The following is a 12,390-nucleotide window of genomic DNA, read 5'->3' as shown; positions in this document are numbered from 1 at the left end:
TGAGCGTGATGAATATTGAGATGCAAGACACATGCACTGATGCAGTGAAGTAAGTGGAGCCAGGAAAACAATACACACAATGACAATCATGTGAGCAGAAAGACGAACAACCACAAACCAGTCTAGGCGGAATGTTGTGAGATCATAAAAACCAAGCATGGCCTCGAAGAAGAGACATGAGAAGACGCCTCCCCTTCACCCAGTGGACCACGAGTATGAAACACAATATATAAATTCAGATGTTTTCAAAAAGAAAAAAAGAAGAGATAGTTAAGGGGAACAAGAGGGATGGGGTGGAGTAGGGGTGGTAGAGAGGTTAGGATGGAAAAGGGGGGTGAGGGAGGCAGCTCTAGCCTGTTAGAGGAGGAGAGGGAAGCCGGGTAGATCTGGGCAGCAGCTTCAGGGCTAGTCCCGGGGCGATGTCCTTTAGGGGGAGCCCTAGTTGCCAGCTAGGCAACAGGGAAGGAGCCAGCGGGTGAGGATTGAAGGGCTGGGGCTTGCAGTGAGAGCCCAGGCTGGGTGAGGACCCAGGGCCAGGGCCAGGGCCAGAGCTGGCGTGGAGGGCCCAGGCCACTGAGGCTGCAGCTGCGGGACAGCTGCTAGAAGCCGTAAGACACAGAGCAGTAATAGTCAGCATCGTCTTCAGGCTGCACAGGGGAGATAGTCAGGATGCAGGCGTTCTGTGCTGTGTCCTTGGAAGCTGAGAAGCGCTCAGGGAGCCCAGGCTGCCGGTTCTGCTCTTCTTCCGAGTAATAGTAGAGCAGGAACCGAGGAGCACTGCCCGGATACTGCTGGAACCAGGAGACCCCATGGTCGCGGATGGCAAAGTCTGGCTTCAGGGCACACAGCAGGCTGGCGGTCTGCCCCGGAAACACCAGGAGGGCCTCAGGCTGGGTAGGCCCCGGATGGGGGTCTGGGGGGAGACACAGATGCTCTCAGGGCTGGGTGGGCCCTGGGTGGGGGTCTAGAGGATCACAGGTGCTCTCAGGGCTGGGGGAGGGTCTGGGGGATCACAGATGCTCTCAGGGCCAGGCCATCACTCCCCTGGCCAGCAGATGCTCCCATCTCAGGGTGCAGCCCTCCCCCTCCCCCTCAGCATCTTCCTTCCTGCCTCCCAACCAAGAGCCCTGGGGAGGTTCTAGGGGTCGACCCTCTGGGGAGCCCAGCTGGGCTGGCATCACAGGTGTGGGGAAGCTTGACTGGCCACAGCTCTTTTTCAACCCCCTCCCTCGGCACTGTTCTCCAGGAGCTGCCCCTCCCCCCTGCCCTCTCCCCCCACTCCCAGAGGTCCCTGGCCCCAAAGGCTCATCACCATCTCCTCTCTTGTCTTCAGGGAGTGTGTCATCTTCCCCCCCAACCCAGCTGGGGATCTTGGTCACTGAGTCCCAGCAGACCGTGACCGGCAGGCACTGGGCCTCCCTGAGCAGCCTGAACACTGCGGGTAATGAGGCGCTCACTACCTTCCCAAGCCGATCCATTCCTCTCTGGGATGCTCTCGCTGTTGGGTCTTTTTAATGGGCCCCTTCACCTCTTCCACCCCCTCCTCCAGGGGCCCAATCTCCTTCGCACAGCTGACAGATTGCCCCCATATCCTCTATGTGCCTTCTTCTCCAAGCTAAACATCCCGCTTTCTTCCCCCAGTCCCCCCTCAGCCCCAGAGCCTTCTCCAGCTTTGGACACGGCCCTCTCCTGGACCGTCCTCATTTAGCACAGACGGGGGTGCCCAGAAGTGATTAGAAGCCTCCCCCTGGGGCCTGACTGGCCCAGAGTCTGATGAGACCTGCTCCCCCTGATGCTACTGAGCCATCTAACTTGAGGGCTGCCGCCTCCCGTGCAGCTCCCAAGGAGCATGCAGCCCACTCAGACCCTCGGATCTCTTTCAGGACAACTGGTACTCATCCAGGCTTCCCCATCAGTGCTTGGTGAGGCTGCCCAAGAATGAGGGTTGACAGATGGCCCATGGAACACAGATTCAGCCTGTCCTGACCCTGCCTCCCCTCCCAGCCAGGGACATGCTATGCCTTTATCCAAGCCCTGGCCCCTGGCCCTTCTTCCCTCCTGTTGGCTACCTGCTGCCAGCCCTCAGGCCCCAGACCCCGTGTAGCTAGAAATGCCCAGTGAGGGCCTCTGGCCTGAGCCCCACAGCTTCAGGGCTGAAAAAGAGGAGGCCACCACCCCTAGCTCTCCCCAATCCCTGCAGGACCCTGGACAAGGCCCTTTGCCTTGGCTTCTTCTTCTACAAAATGAGGGGGTCAGAGCGCATAAGCCATAAGGAATCCTGACCCAAATGGAGCCAGACCCAGGAGCCTCTGGGGGACGCCCCCTCCTCCTGTTTCCCAAAGAGAGGGTCACTCACTTGCCAGGAGGGTTGCCACAGCGTTGGCCAAGAGCAGAGCCAGCAGGTGGGGGGTCATGGCTGTCAGGAGGCAGAGCAGGCTGGGACTGCCTGAGTTTCCCGGGGGCAGCCTTTGGGGCTAAGCTGGGGCCCCTCCCACCCCCAATAGCATGGCCAGCCACCACAATGCATGCAAATAAGATGGGGAAGTGGAGGCAGGCTTGGGCCCAGACTGAGCTAGGAAGGAGACCTTCCGTGAAAGACAGGATTGGGGCCCAACACAGGGCCCCAGTAACTCTCCTCTCCCAAGGGAAGCCAGGCCCTCCCCAGGCCTGCCCAGACTACAGCGGGGACAGCTCAGGCTCTGGAGACTCACAGGGCTTTTCTAACCACTCCTATAAGGAGCCTGCTGGCCCTCCCTTCTCTCCAATCACCCTCCACCCACTAAACATTTAGCCTGTGCCGGGGATGGGGACCCAGGCATGGAAGACAGATGGCCCGTGTCCTCCAGGACCTTTGAGTCCCCAAAAGGCCCCCAGAGAATGTGCGTGCTGAGAGGGTGCTCCCATGGGAGGAGGTACTATCGGACCTGAGCCCCAGAGGCTGCTGGAGCCTTGGAGCGACATGTTCCCCTTGGCATCCCAGGGTGTACAGAACAGCAGCTAAGGAATCAGAGCCTGGGTGGGTGGAACTCCCTTCTGCCTCCTGTGTTCATGCTGGCTGCTGCTGTTGTAAAACAAGCATTTATTAAGCACCTACTGTATGCCAGGCAATCTTGCCTTTAAGCACTTGACAATTATGATGCTCATATTTCAAGGTAGATGGTATATTTTACAAGAGAGGAAACTGAGGCAGGCTGCAGTGAAATGACTCACCCAGGCTCCCCGAGCTAGGAAGGATCTGACCAGATCCTATCAGCTTCCCCGAGGCTCTTCTCTGACTTGGTTGGAAAGAGCCCTTCCCTTTGGGGAGGTCTTCTTAGCCTGCCCCCCCTTTTCCCTCAGTCTGGGCTGTTTTCTGAGTGTCACCCCTGCTCCAAATGGTGAGAGGGTGCACTGGACTCACCCGGATGCCTCGGATGTGTAGTTTTTGTTCACCTTCTGAAGCCAGGGAACCTGGCATGTTTTTAGGGCCGGGGGGGAGCCTGAGAAAGAGCCGTGGAAGGTGAAGAAGAGAGGAGGGCACCGGGAGGGTTCCCCGAGTGCTCCTGGAGCCAACAAAGCCCTTTGGGGGCTAATGGGCACACAGATGTGGGGGGGGCGGGCCTTTGGTGCTGCAGACAAATGCCAGCTTGGACAGCTTGAGACACTGAGGGTCAGGGGAGACCAGCAGAAGTGTAGGCAGCCCATTTGCAAGCAGGAGCCATCAGTTGATATGGAGCAAAGGCACCTGACGGCTGGGGACTTTCTGGGGGAAGGGCAGAGATCACAGGCAGCTCTAGTTCATTCTGCCCCAGCCATCGTGTCACTGCAGGGACCGTAGGACAGCGGAGCTGGGCTAACGCTACCCGAACCGCCAGCAGACGAGGGTATGCGGGGAAGGCTCCATGGCAGCTGTGGAGGGACGCCAGTCTCCTTCACTGAACCAGCCTGCCTCGCCGCAGTGGTAGGTGGGTGACTGGGGAAGGGGGCAGGCAGCTGAGAAGGCTCAGGCCAAGCTGTGAGGTGGTGGTGGCAGAGGACCCCAGAGGGCGTCTTTGGAGGCCTGTCGGCAGAAGTGGGAGCTGACCACAGCGACTGAGCCCCCTCATGGCACCAGGAGGCGGGTGATACAGCCCCAGGCTGTGGCCGTGAAAGCTCAACCAGGTGATTCTGCACAAGAACGGCTCCCAAGCTGGACAGAAACGGATTGTGCGGGCCCAGCATGGCAGCAGGGGTATCACCAAGAAGTGGAGGCCTGGGGTCCTGGCATACAAAGAGCTGCAGACGCCGGCACTTACTGGAAGAATACAAGTAAAAGCAAACCTCTGGAACTCAGCTGCCCGACTTCCCTTCTCTGGGCAGAGACAGCAAGAACGTAAGTCACAGACTGGTGGCGACGGATGCTGCGTGACACCCCCAAACATAGCCCACGAGGAACTAGAAAGCCTCAGGTGTGGCCCGAGTGTCATGGGGGGAGGTTTTCTCAGTGTGTGGACTTCCTGCCAGGACCCACTCAGACCAAGGGAGAGACCCAGGAAATACAATGTCCAGAGAGGTTGGCTCTGACCGGCAGTGAGCTGTCCAGGGCAACACTTCGCCCTCCTCGGGGGACCCACAACCTCTGACCAGAACAAAAACAGCAGCAGAGCCGGCGCGTGGCTTTGGGTGTCTGCCTCCAGTCCTACCAAGAAGGACACCATTGTTCCCAGTATTATCGACACTGACTTCAGCAATGTGGTGGTCCAAGAAGAAGAAAACTTGATAGAGCCAGTTAAGAAACTATTTGGAATGCAGAGGATTGGACAACCAGAAGAATGTGCAGGGCTTGTGTCTTTCCTGTGTTCTCCAGATTCCAGCTTCATCACTGGACAGAACATTGTAGTAGCTGGCTTCTCTGCCAGCATATAAGGCAGCCTGTCAAGGAACATGAAGCTATAACTCTGGGTGTTAAATAGTACATGTGATCTTGGAAACTGGACAGAAATTGAGTAAGGGTAGAAGAAAATATGGAAGAAGCTCAGGAGGGCTTCATTAGCAGCTAGAGCCTAGAAAAAGGAGAGGAAGGGAATGAGCATTCTTATAGTACGTAGTACATGCTGGGCACTGTGACTGTAAGCACTTTATGAATCTGAAGCTGGAGCTGAAACGTAGCTAATATGTAAGTGTTCCGAGGCCCATAAGAGGAGAATCATTTGCCACAGTTGTTTTCCTGGTAATCACTAATTTAAACTTACACCACTGGGCTCAAGGGGAAAGTGTACGACAGATCAGGGAATCGAATCTGTTTCTTCATAAAATATATGAGCTGTTGTTTCTTAGTATCCTTGAACCCAATTCAGTCCCTTAGTCTGTTCCCCAGTGTGTAGCTGATCTTTACATGTTGAGATCTGACCGTTAATGGGAGTCCCTAGATAATTAGACTACAGTTAGAGTATGATAGGGGTTATTGTTCATTAAGGGACCTAAGAAAAGAGAAGGGTACCTTTGTAAGTGCTGAGGAATCATTGTTTCTGTCTATCTGTTTAAAGGGTTTTTTTTAATTTAAAATAAACTTGTCTGGAAATTTAAAAAAAAAAATAATGCCACAGGCTTTATGCCCTGCCCGCTGAGGTTTGGGCTCCCTTCCTATTGACTCGTGCTCTGAGATCTCTGAGGACAGAGGAACTGCAGCTACCCGTGACCAGTACGTCTCCAAGTCCAGGGACAGTCAGGAGAAGCTCATCTAGCTCACCATCAGCCCCACTGCGATCGCGGGGCCCTACCCCCAGGTAACAGAGCCCTGCTCCGACATCTTGGCATTGGCCGGTCCCTGGCTGATGGAAGAGGCCGGGCAGCTCGCCCGTTGACAAAGCAGCCCCCAAGATGGCGGATGAGCCTGGAATTCTTCCAGTGAGGCTTGGAATCAGCCCAGGCGTGGGGAGGGTGACTCGCCGCCGGCATCAAGTACAACAGACCCTAGCGCCAATGCCGTGCCGTGCCACGTGTGTCTCAAGTTTGTCCTCGTACCCACATGTAGTCAGAGCCGGGTGCCGCGAGGCTCCCTTCGCTCGGTCCGGTCTCTGGCCAGCTATAGTCCTTAATGCTCATCACTGTCTTGGAGATCTGCCATCATGGAAGAGGCCTGGGGCGGGCACTGGGCTTTTTCCTCCATAGTATTTTTTTCCAATCCCATGTAAAGAGTTTTCAGCGTTCATTTCTGTAAGATTCTGAGTTCCAAATTTTTCTCCCTCCCTCCCCTCCTCAGTCCGCCCTTCCCAAGACAGGGAGCAAACTGATACAGGCCATACATGTGTGTACAGTCATGTTAAACATATTTCCACATTAGTCACGTTGTGAAAGAAGAATCAGAACAGAAGGGAAAAACCACGAGAAAGAAAAAACCCCCAAAAGTGAAAACGGTCTGCCGATCCTCCTCCCCAGGATGTGGACGGCACTTTCCATCATGAGGCCTTGGAATCCTCTTAGATCCTTGCATTGCTGAGAAGGGCCAAGGCCACTGGAGCTGGTGTGGCGCTCTGTGATGCTCCCTTCACTCAGCATCATGTCAGGAGGCCTTGTCTGTGGAGGGTGGTGTTGATGCTGCTGGGTGTGGCAGCCTCGGTGGGGTCTTTGGGGTGCTGGGGAGTCACTGTTATACACTGGGCGGCAGCATTACAGTGCCAGGTTTTTTGTGTAAGGCAGCTGATTTTGCAAGGGACAGCAAAATTCCAGGCTCCCCAAAGGAACGTCCCACCTTCTCTAGGTGAGGAGGAATAGCCTAGACTTGCCTTGGCTCTCTGAATTTGGAGTTTTTACTTATCTGCTTAACCCAGGAAATCTCACCTGATCTAGACAGGGGCAAGAGTGAAGAAGAACCCAAGAAAGGAAGAGTGACCCAGAGGAGGCATCAGAGGGGCAGAGACTGCAGACGGTGGAGGGGCTGAGGGCGGCAGCTCCAGGCCCTCCCCTCCACAGCAGCGCCAGGCCTCCTACCCTCCCATCCCCCTCCCGGCCCAGGTTCTGCCAGACAGGCAGGTTAGCTCTACTTCCCGGGCCACGACTGAGCTGGCTGCTCACAAGCTGCCTGTTCGGAGCCCCCACCCCCACCAGGGCCCCTGTTCCCAAAAGCATCCCCCACCCTGTCACAGACTGGTTTTGTGGACCTAGCTACTCCTGGCAGAATGTCGTGGTGAAGCCAAGCACAGCTATTTCCTCTGTCCATTGGTGTGTGGCATGAAGGGGTGGGGAGCTCCGGGAGCCACCCAGGGAGTGGTAGCCTTCCCAAGCTCAGCCGCCCAGTCCCAGTCCCCTGGGCTCCGGCCTGACTCTGCTGCCACTCCCAGAGACCAGACTCTAGGGTGACCCCACAGTGGCCATCTTGGAACTCCCTACTCACAAGCCCCTCCCCATGCTCACCTTTAATCAGCCAATGGACTCAGCCTTTAGTAAAAGCATTTACTCAGAAAGTACAGTAAGCACAGTACCAAGCATTTCCCCAAACCTTAGGGACATCCGCACCTACCAACACAGCCAGAGTCCAGGAGATTGGGCAGGACTGCCAGAAGCTCGGAGTCCAGCCTGTGTAAAGGACCTGGGTACTGCAGGGCCTTTCTCCAGAGGGTCCCTACGAATGACAGCAGGCTCCTCCCAGTGCGGGGCGTCTGGGCTGCGTGGGCCAGTCTGGGCCCGGCCCCAGGCTGGGCAGACTGCTCGGCCACAGGGCTTCTCTGGCATGGTAGCTCTGTTGGGTGATCGCTTGGCAGGTTTTCTGGGCAGCTGCAGTCTTCTCCCCTGATAGCTGGGGGGGGGAGTGTCTGTTGGGGGAGGGGGGGCTCTGGGCTCTCTTCTGCTGGGGTAGTTGGGAGCTTTTGCAGCTTTGCTACATTCTCCCTCCCTCCCCAAGGCACTCCAGGTAGCCCTAGAGCTATTAGTCACTGCTTGGGGAGAGTTCTGGACCTAGGGGTGAGTACAGTCATTCCCTGGAGGCAAGCTCCACCACAGGCCTCTTCCTATGCAATTAAGCTTTCCAGCCTCCCGCCTTCTACACCTTCTAAGGAGGGGCACTTGCATTGCTTAAGCCTGGCTCCCAACCCAGGCTGGCCCGTTAGAGTGGGTCCTTCTGTGTCTCTGACCCCTTTACTCAGTCTCTGCAGGTGAAGGGATCAGAATTCCCAGCTGGTCATCCTTTTCATTACAAACCTGGACCTTTCAGCAGGCCCCATGTGACCGTGAGCCATCCGATGGCCTGGCCCTGTAACTCTCAGGGAGCGGAGGGGCTCCATCCAGCCCCCTCCTGGCCTCGTCACACAGTAATGTCCAAAGGTTTGGCTGGGCCTCGAGGCGAACAAAGCAGCTCCTCAGCTCCTCCTGGAGGCCCTGGGATGTGCCAGGCAAACACTTCAGGTACGGGTGGGGCCGGACAGAATGCCCTGGGGAGGCCATTGTCCCCACCTCAAACCCTTTAGCCTACATTTCTGCTGGGACCGGTACAAAAAGAGTGAATGTTTATGTAAATCTGCAGTTAATCTCCAGAGACCCAGGCCCCAAAGAATCAATCCACCTAAAGTGACAAGGTGCGAGCAAGCCTTTTGGGAAAGGCTTTGATAGCTGACGCCCCAGGCTTTAGCCCCCAGCACCCTTTCGATCCAGCCCTGTGGGGAAGAGCTGGGGGGAGACTTGCTTAAGGGGGAGGAGAGAGTTTCTCCTCTGTGCCCCCCACCTCGCGGTAACCCCAGAGGGGCTGACAACCGAGGGAGTGGCCGACCAAGAAGATGGAAAGACCCAGCCCGACTCCTCAGCACAGAGAGGGCGGCCCCAGTGCACCCAAGAGAGGCGCAGGCCCCCCAGACCTAGAAGACAGCCACTCCTGAAGGGGCCTCGGGAGGACTTGACCGAAGAGCTTCCCTTGCTCACGTGTCGGAAGAAAAATCGTCATGAGAGCTTCACCCTGATACATCAAGCCGGAAAAATGGAGCCAAGGAGATTGCGCATTGCGTGGGCCTGGCCCCCAGCTCAGGCCAGGCTTAACCTTTGAAAGACAAACTTGCATAGCCGGAGAGGTTCGTTCTGATAGGTTAAAAGTAGAAAAGGGCGTGGGCTAGTGTGTGGTTGTCCAGAATCCAGGTGGGCTCCTGCTTGCTGAGGGGAACCCAAGCCCACGTGGCTGCAAGGCTCAGTCTGGGACACTCCCTACCAGAGGGCTCTCAGGCATATCTTGAAAGGGAACGGAAATCCCGGTGCACTCAGACTTCCCTGTTGGTCCTGTGTAAATGCGGTTCCCTCTCAGTGTGGGGTGCTTGGGTGCTTGTACTTGGACCCCAATTTCTCTCTGGCCTCAGAAACACTGTCCCTGACAGTTTCTCCCCAGCCCAAAGACCCTGTGCTTAGCAATTACTCATGAGTGGGCCCCAGCAAGACCCTTATCTCTCTCCCTGGTGCAGTTCCAAACAGCACCTGAAGGAATTATTAGTTTGAACTGGCTTTACACTGGTTCATAAAGACATTCTTACCCACTACTGTACTAGCCTACCACCCTACCACATTATCTACATTCTGGGCTCATTAACTGTATTCTAGACTTAAGACATATGTATACTCCCTACATCTATCTTGTCAAACGAGACATTGATTGGTGGCAGACTGAACAACTCTCAGTTACCCCTGAACTCTAGTTAACTTAGTGATATAGGAGGCCTAAAATCACACCTCCATGTGGCCCCCCTTGTGGGCTTTTCCCAGTGAACTCTGGGTAAAACACCTGCGCAGTAGGTACGAGAAGGGCCTGTTCTTTTAAGAACTGACCACTCCCTAATCCCACCCTGAATCCCCTGGTTAGCATGTTTGGCACATGTTTTATTGTATTTTACCCTATATAAACTTTAACTGTACCTCTCTAAGGTTGCAGGATCCTTTAAGAATCCTTGCCTGCTGAAAAGCGTAACAATAAACTTTGCCACCTTGGCTTAAAGAATGCTTGAATCTGTGAATTCATTCCAGATGACCCATGTACTTCAGTCTTTGACGGGTCACAACCTCTCAACCTCTCACACGGCAACAGATCCACTTTCTCTAGGGAACACATAGGTGCAAAGAGAGAGCACACTTGGGGTCTGGGTTTGGGGGAGGGGACCACAAGATATTTTGTGCCAACTTTTCTTACTACAACCTTTCCCAAAAGCTAATTGAGCCTACTGGCTGATTCTCCCCAGGAAGTACACTAGTGGGGGCTTGTCAGTGACTGATGGAAGCTCTGGCCCTAAGAGTTACTGTCCAGGATCCTGAGAGAAGTCAGGGCAGACAAAAGATAAAGTACTTAGGGACAGCTGAGAGAGGAGGAGAGCCCTCAGCCTGCAGTCCCTGAATCTGGAAGAGACCAGCCTCATTGTGTTGTAGGAGGGGGACTGCTATTGAGGAAGGCTTGGATCAGGTGGCCTCAGAGGTTCCATCTGCCTCTTTACCTCTGCCTCTGAGGCTCAGCCGCAGGAAGGATCCAGAGTCATCTAGGCTTCTGGGTCCCTCCGAGGACAGCACTCCAGGGGCTGCTTCTTCAATGAGAAAGAATGGCAGTGCTCCCTTTGCTGACGCACTTTGCAGACGATTTGTGATTGGGGGCCGTAGAAGGGACTAGAAAGAATGTGCAATGCTTTCTGAGCCTTTCCATTGGATCTCGGAGTGCTGCGTGAAGCTTTGAAGACTGGCTAGTTCACACTCCCGTCTGACCCTTATTCTCATCTGATGCCCCGAACCTATGTTGTGATATTCCGGCTGTGTTTCCATAGCTCCAAAATTGGTGGCATTTAAGGCCTCTGTTTGTATTTGATAAAAGGGCTCCGGACATGTGAGGTAAGCCGGCCTGATGGACTCACCCTGCCAAATAAGCTTGGTGCCACCTTGCCTGGGTATGTGTGGATCACTCGTGTTTTATGTGCTTCTAGCCCTCATCACTTTTCTATGTTTATACTTCCCATGTTTAGAGACTGTTATAAAAACCCCAGACTCAATTCAGAATTCAGCCCAAGACTGGGCCCTGTAAATTCCCTGAACAAGAGTTAGCTGGGTCATAAAGAAATCACAATTGTGGAGTGAGAGAAGAGATACCTTTATTAACAATTCTCACGAGCATTGGGTGTGTTCCCTTATTGGAATGACACACCTATACAAGAGCAGGGCAAGTGGTTATATAGGATCACTTGGCTTTAACCCCCAACTTGTCCCAACATTCCTGCACATCCCATTTAACATCTGTGTTTGCAATGCAATATCTGTTGTTTCTATAGAGTCTGTGAAAACCAATCTCCCCCTCATCTTGTTTACATATTTGTGTAAACCAATAAACCAATTAATCAATAACCTAATCTCCCCCTGTCCTGTTTTCTTATCAATTCGGTGGGAATCAAACTGTTAGCATTTCTCACAAGACCACTATTTACATGCTATGATTGAACATGTTTGATCCCAGCCATTGGGAATCAGGTTAAAGCAGTCAGAGTCTTGAAAACGATTTAGGATATTTAAGGCCCAGTTTTCTGGACTTGAGAAATAACATTGAGTAACCCTGTGGCAATATCATGGACGTTGGGCATTTTTAATACCTTGTTCACATCGTCTGAGACCAGGGTGAGAATGGGCTGTTAGGAAAAAAGGATCTTGATGCAGGAGGAGAAGGAAAATACTATCATTGTGTCAAAGAGAAAAGATGCCTGTTCCAGTTTCAAGATATTTTACTTTGTATATCCAGGAAGATTCCCACATAGGACCAGAGTCACTTGCATAGCACCTGCACTAAAATTTCTGAGAGATAGCTGCAGAGATAGAGCTGGTCTCAAGACCATTAGCCTTGCTCTCTGTGATAAACGCTCCTTTCATGCTATCCAGACACAAATGAATAAAGGGAGATTCTGCAACCACATCTTCCAGACATACCCCTTGCTTTTATGAGGTCAAACTGAAAAGAATGGAAATTTCTGAAAACGTGGGAATTTCATTCTGGTGATTGAAAGTAAATTATTCTGCTACAGGAAGAACAAAGGAAGCAGAAGTGGCTTGGTTAAAATGGGCCTTTTTTTTTTCAAACATTGATTCACTTCCTTATTACAACCACAACAAAAAAAAAGAAAGAAAGAAGTGGCATCAGGAAGGAGAAAAGGAGCTACCTCAGAAGGTTATACACAAACAAAACCTGCGAGGTGAAAATAAGAAAGCCCCTGGGAAAGGAGGCTGTGCCAAAGCTTTCATCACAAGGGCCTGATGTCTGGGATACCAAGGGGCCATCCCCACAGTAGATGAGTGATCAAAGGGGACACACTTAGGACTACCCTAGGACAAAATTGCTCCAGTAATAATTGCAGAAATGCAAATGAAAACAACTTTGCTACACCCCCCCCCCCACTGGTGAGGTGAATTGGAAAGCCAGCTGCAGAGGAAGGTAGGGGGATG

At 53.5% G+C, this 12,390-nt stretch overlaps 1 protein-coding gene across 1 annotated transcript; it reads right to left on the bottom strand.

Annotated features, from left to right (window-relative positions):
* Positions 1 to 15: 15 nt before the first annotated feature.
* LOC110201766 (pre-B lymphocyte protein 3-like) lies at positions 16 to 2,491 on the bottom strand. The gene is made up of 2 exons (XM_020977645.2): positions 2,357 to 2,491; positions 16 to 913 (listed from the first exon to the last, which is right to left on the bottom strand). Exons 1-2 carry the CDS (start codon positions 2,412 to 2,414, stop codon positions 600 to 602), a joined length of 372 nt encoding a protein of 123 aa, XP_020833304.1. The 5' UTR covers positions 2,415 to 2,491; the 3' UTR covers positions 16 to 599.
* Positions 2,492 to 12,390: the final 9,899 nt, after the last annotated feature.

The sequence above is a fragment of the Phascolarctos cinereus genome, unplaced genomic scaffold (genome assembly GCF_003287225.1).
Source record: "Phascolarctos cinereus isolate Bilbo 61053 unplaced genomic scaffold, phaCin_HiC Scaffold_4;HRSCAF=312, whole genome shotgun sequence".
NCBI lineage: Eukaryota > Metazoa > Chordata > Mammalia > Diprotodontia > Phascolarctidae > Phascolarctos > Phascolarctos cinereus.
The sequence above is the reverse complement of the archived record's forward strand: the minus strand, read 5'-3'. Positions and strand labels throughout refer to the sequence as shown.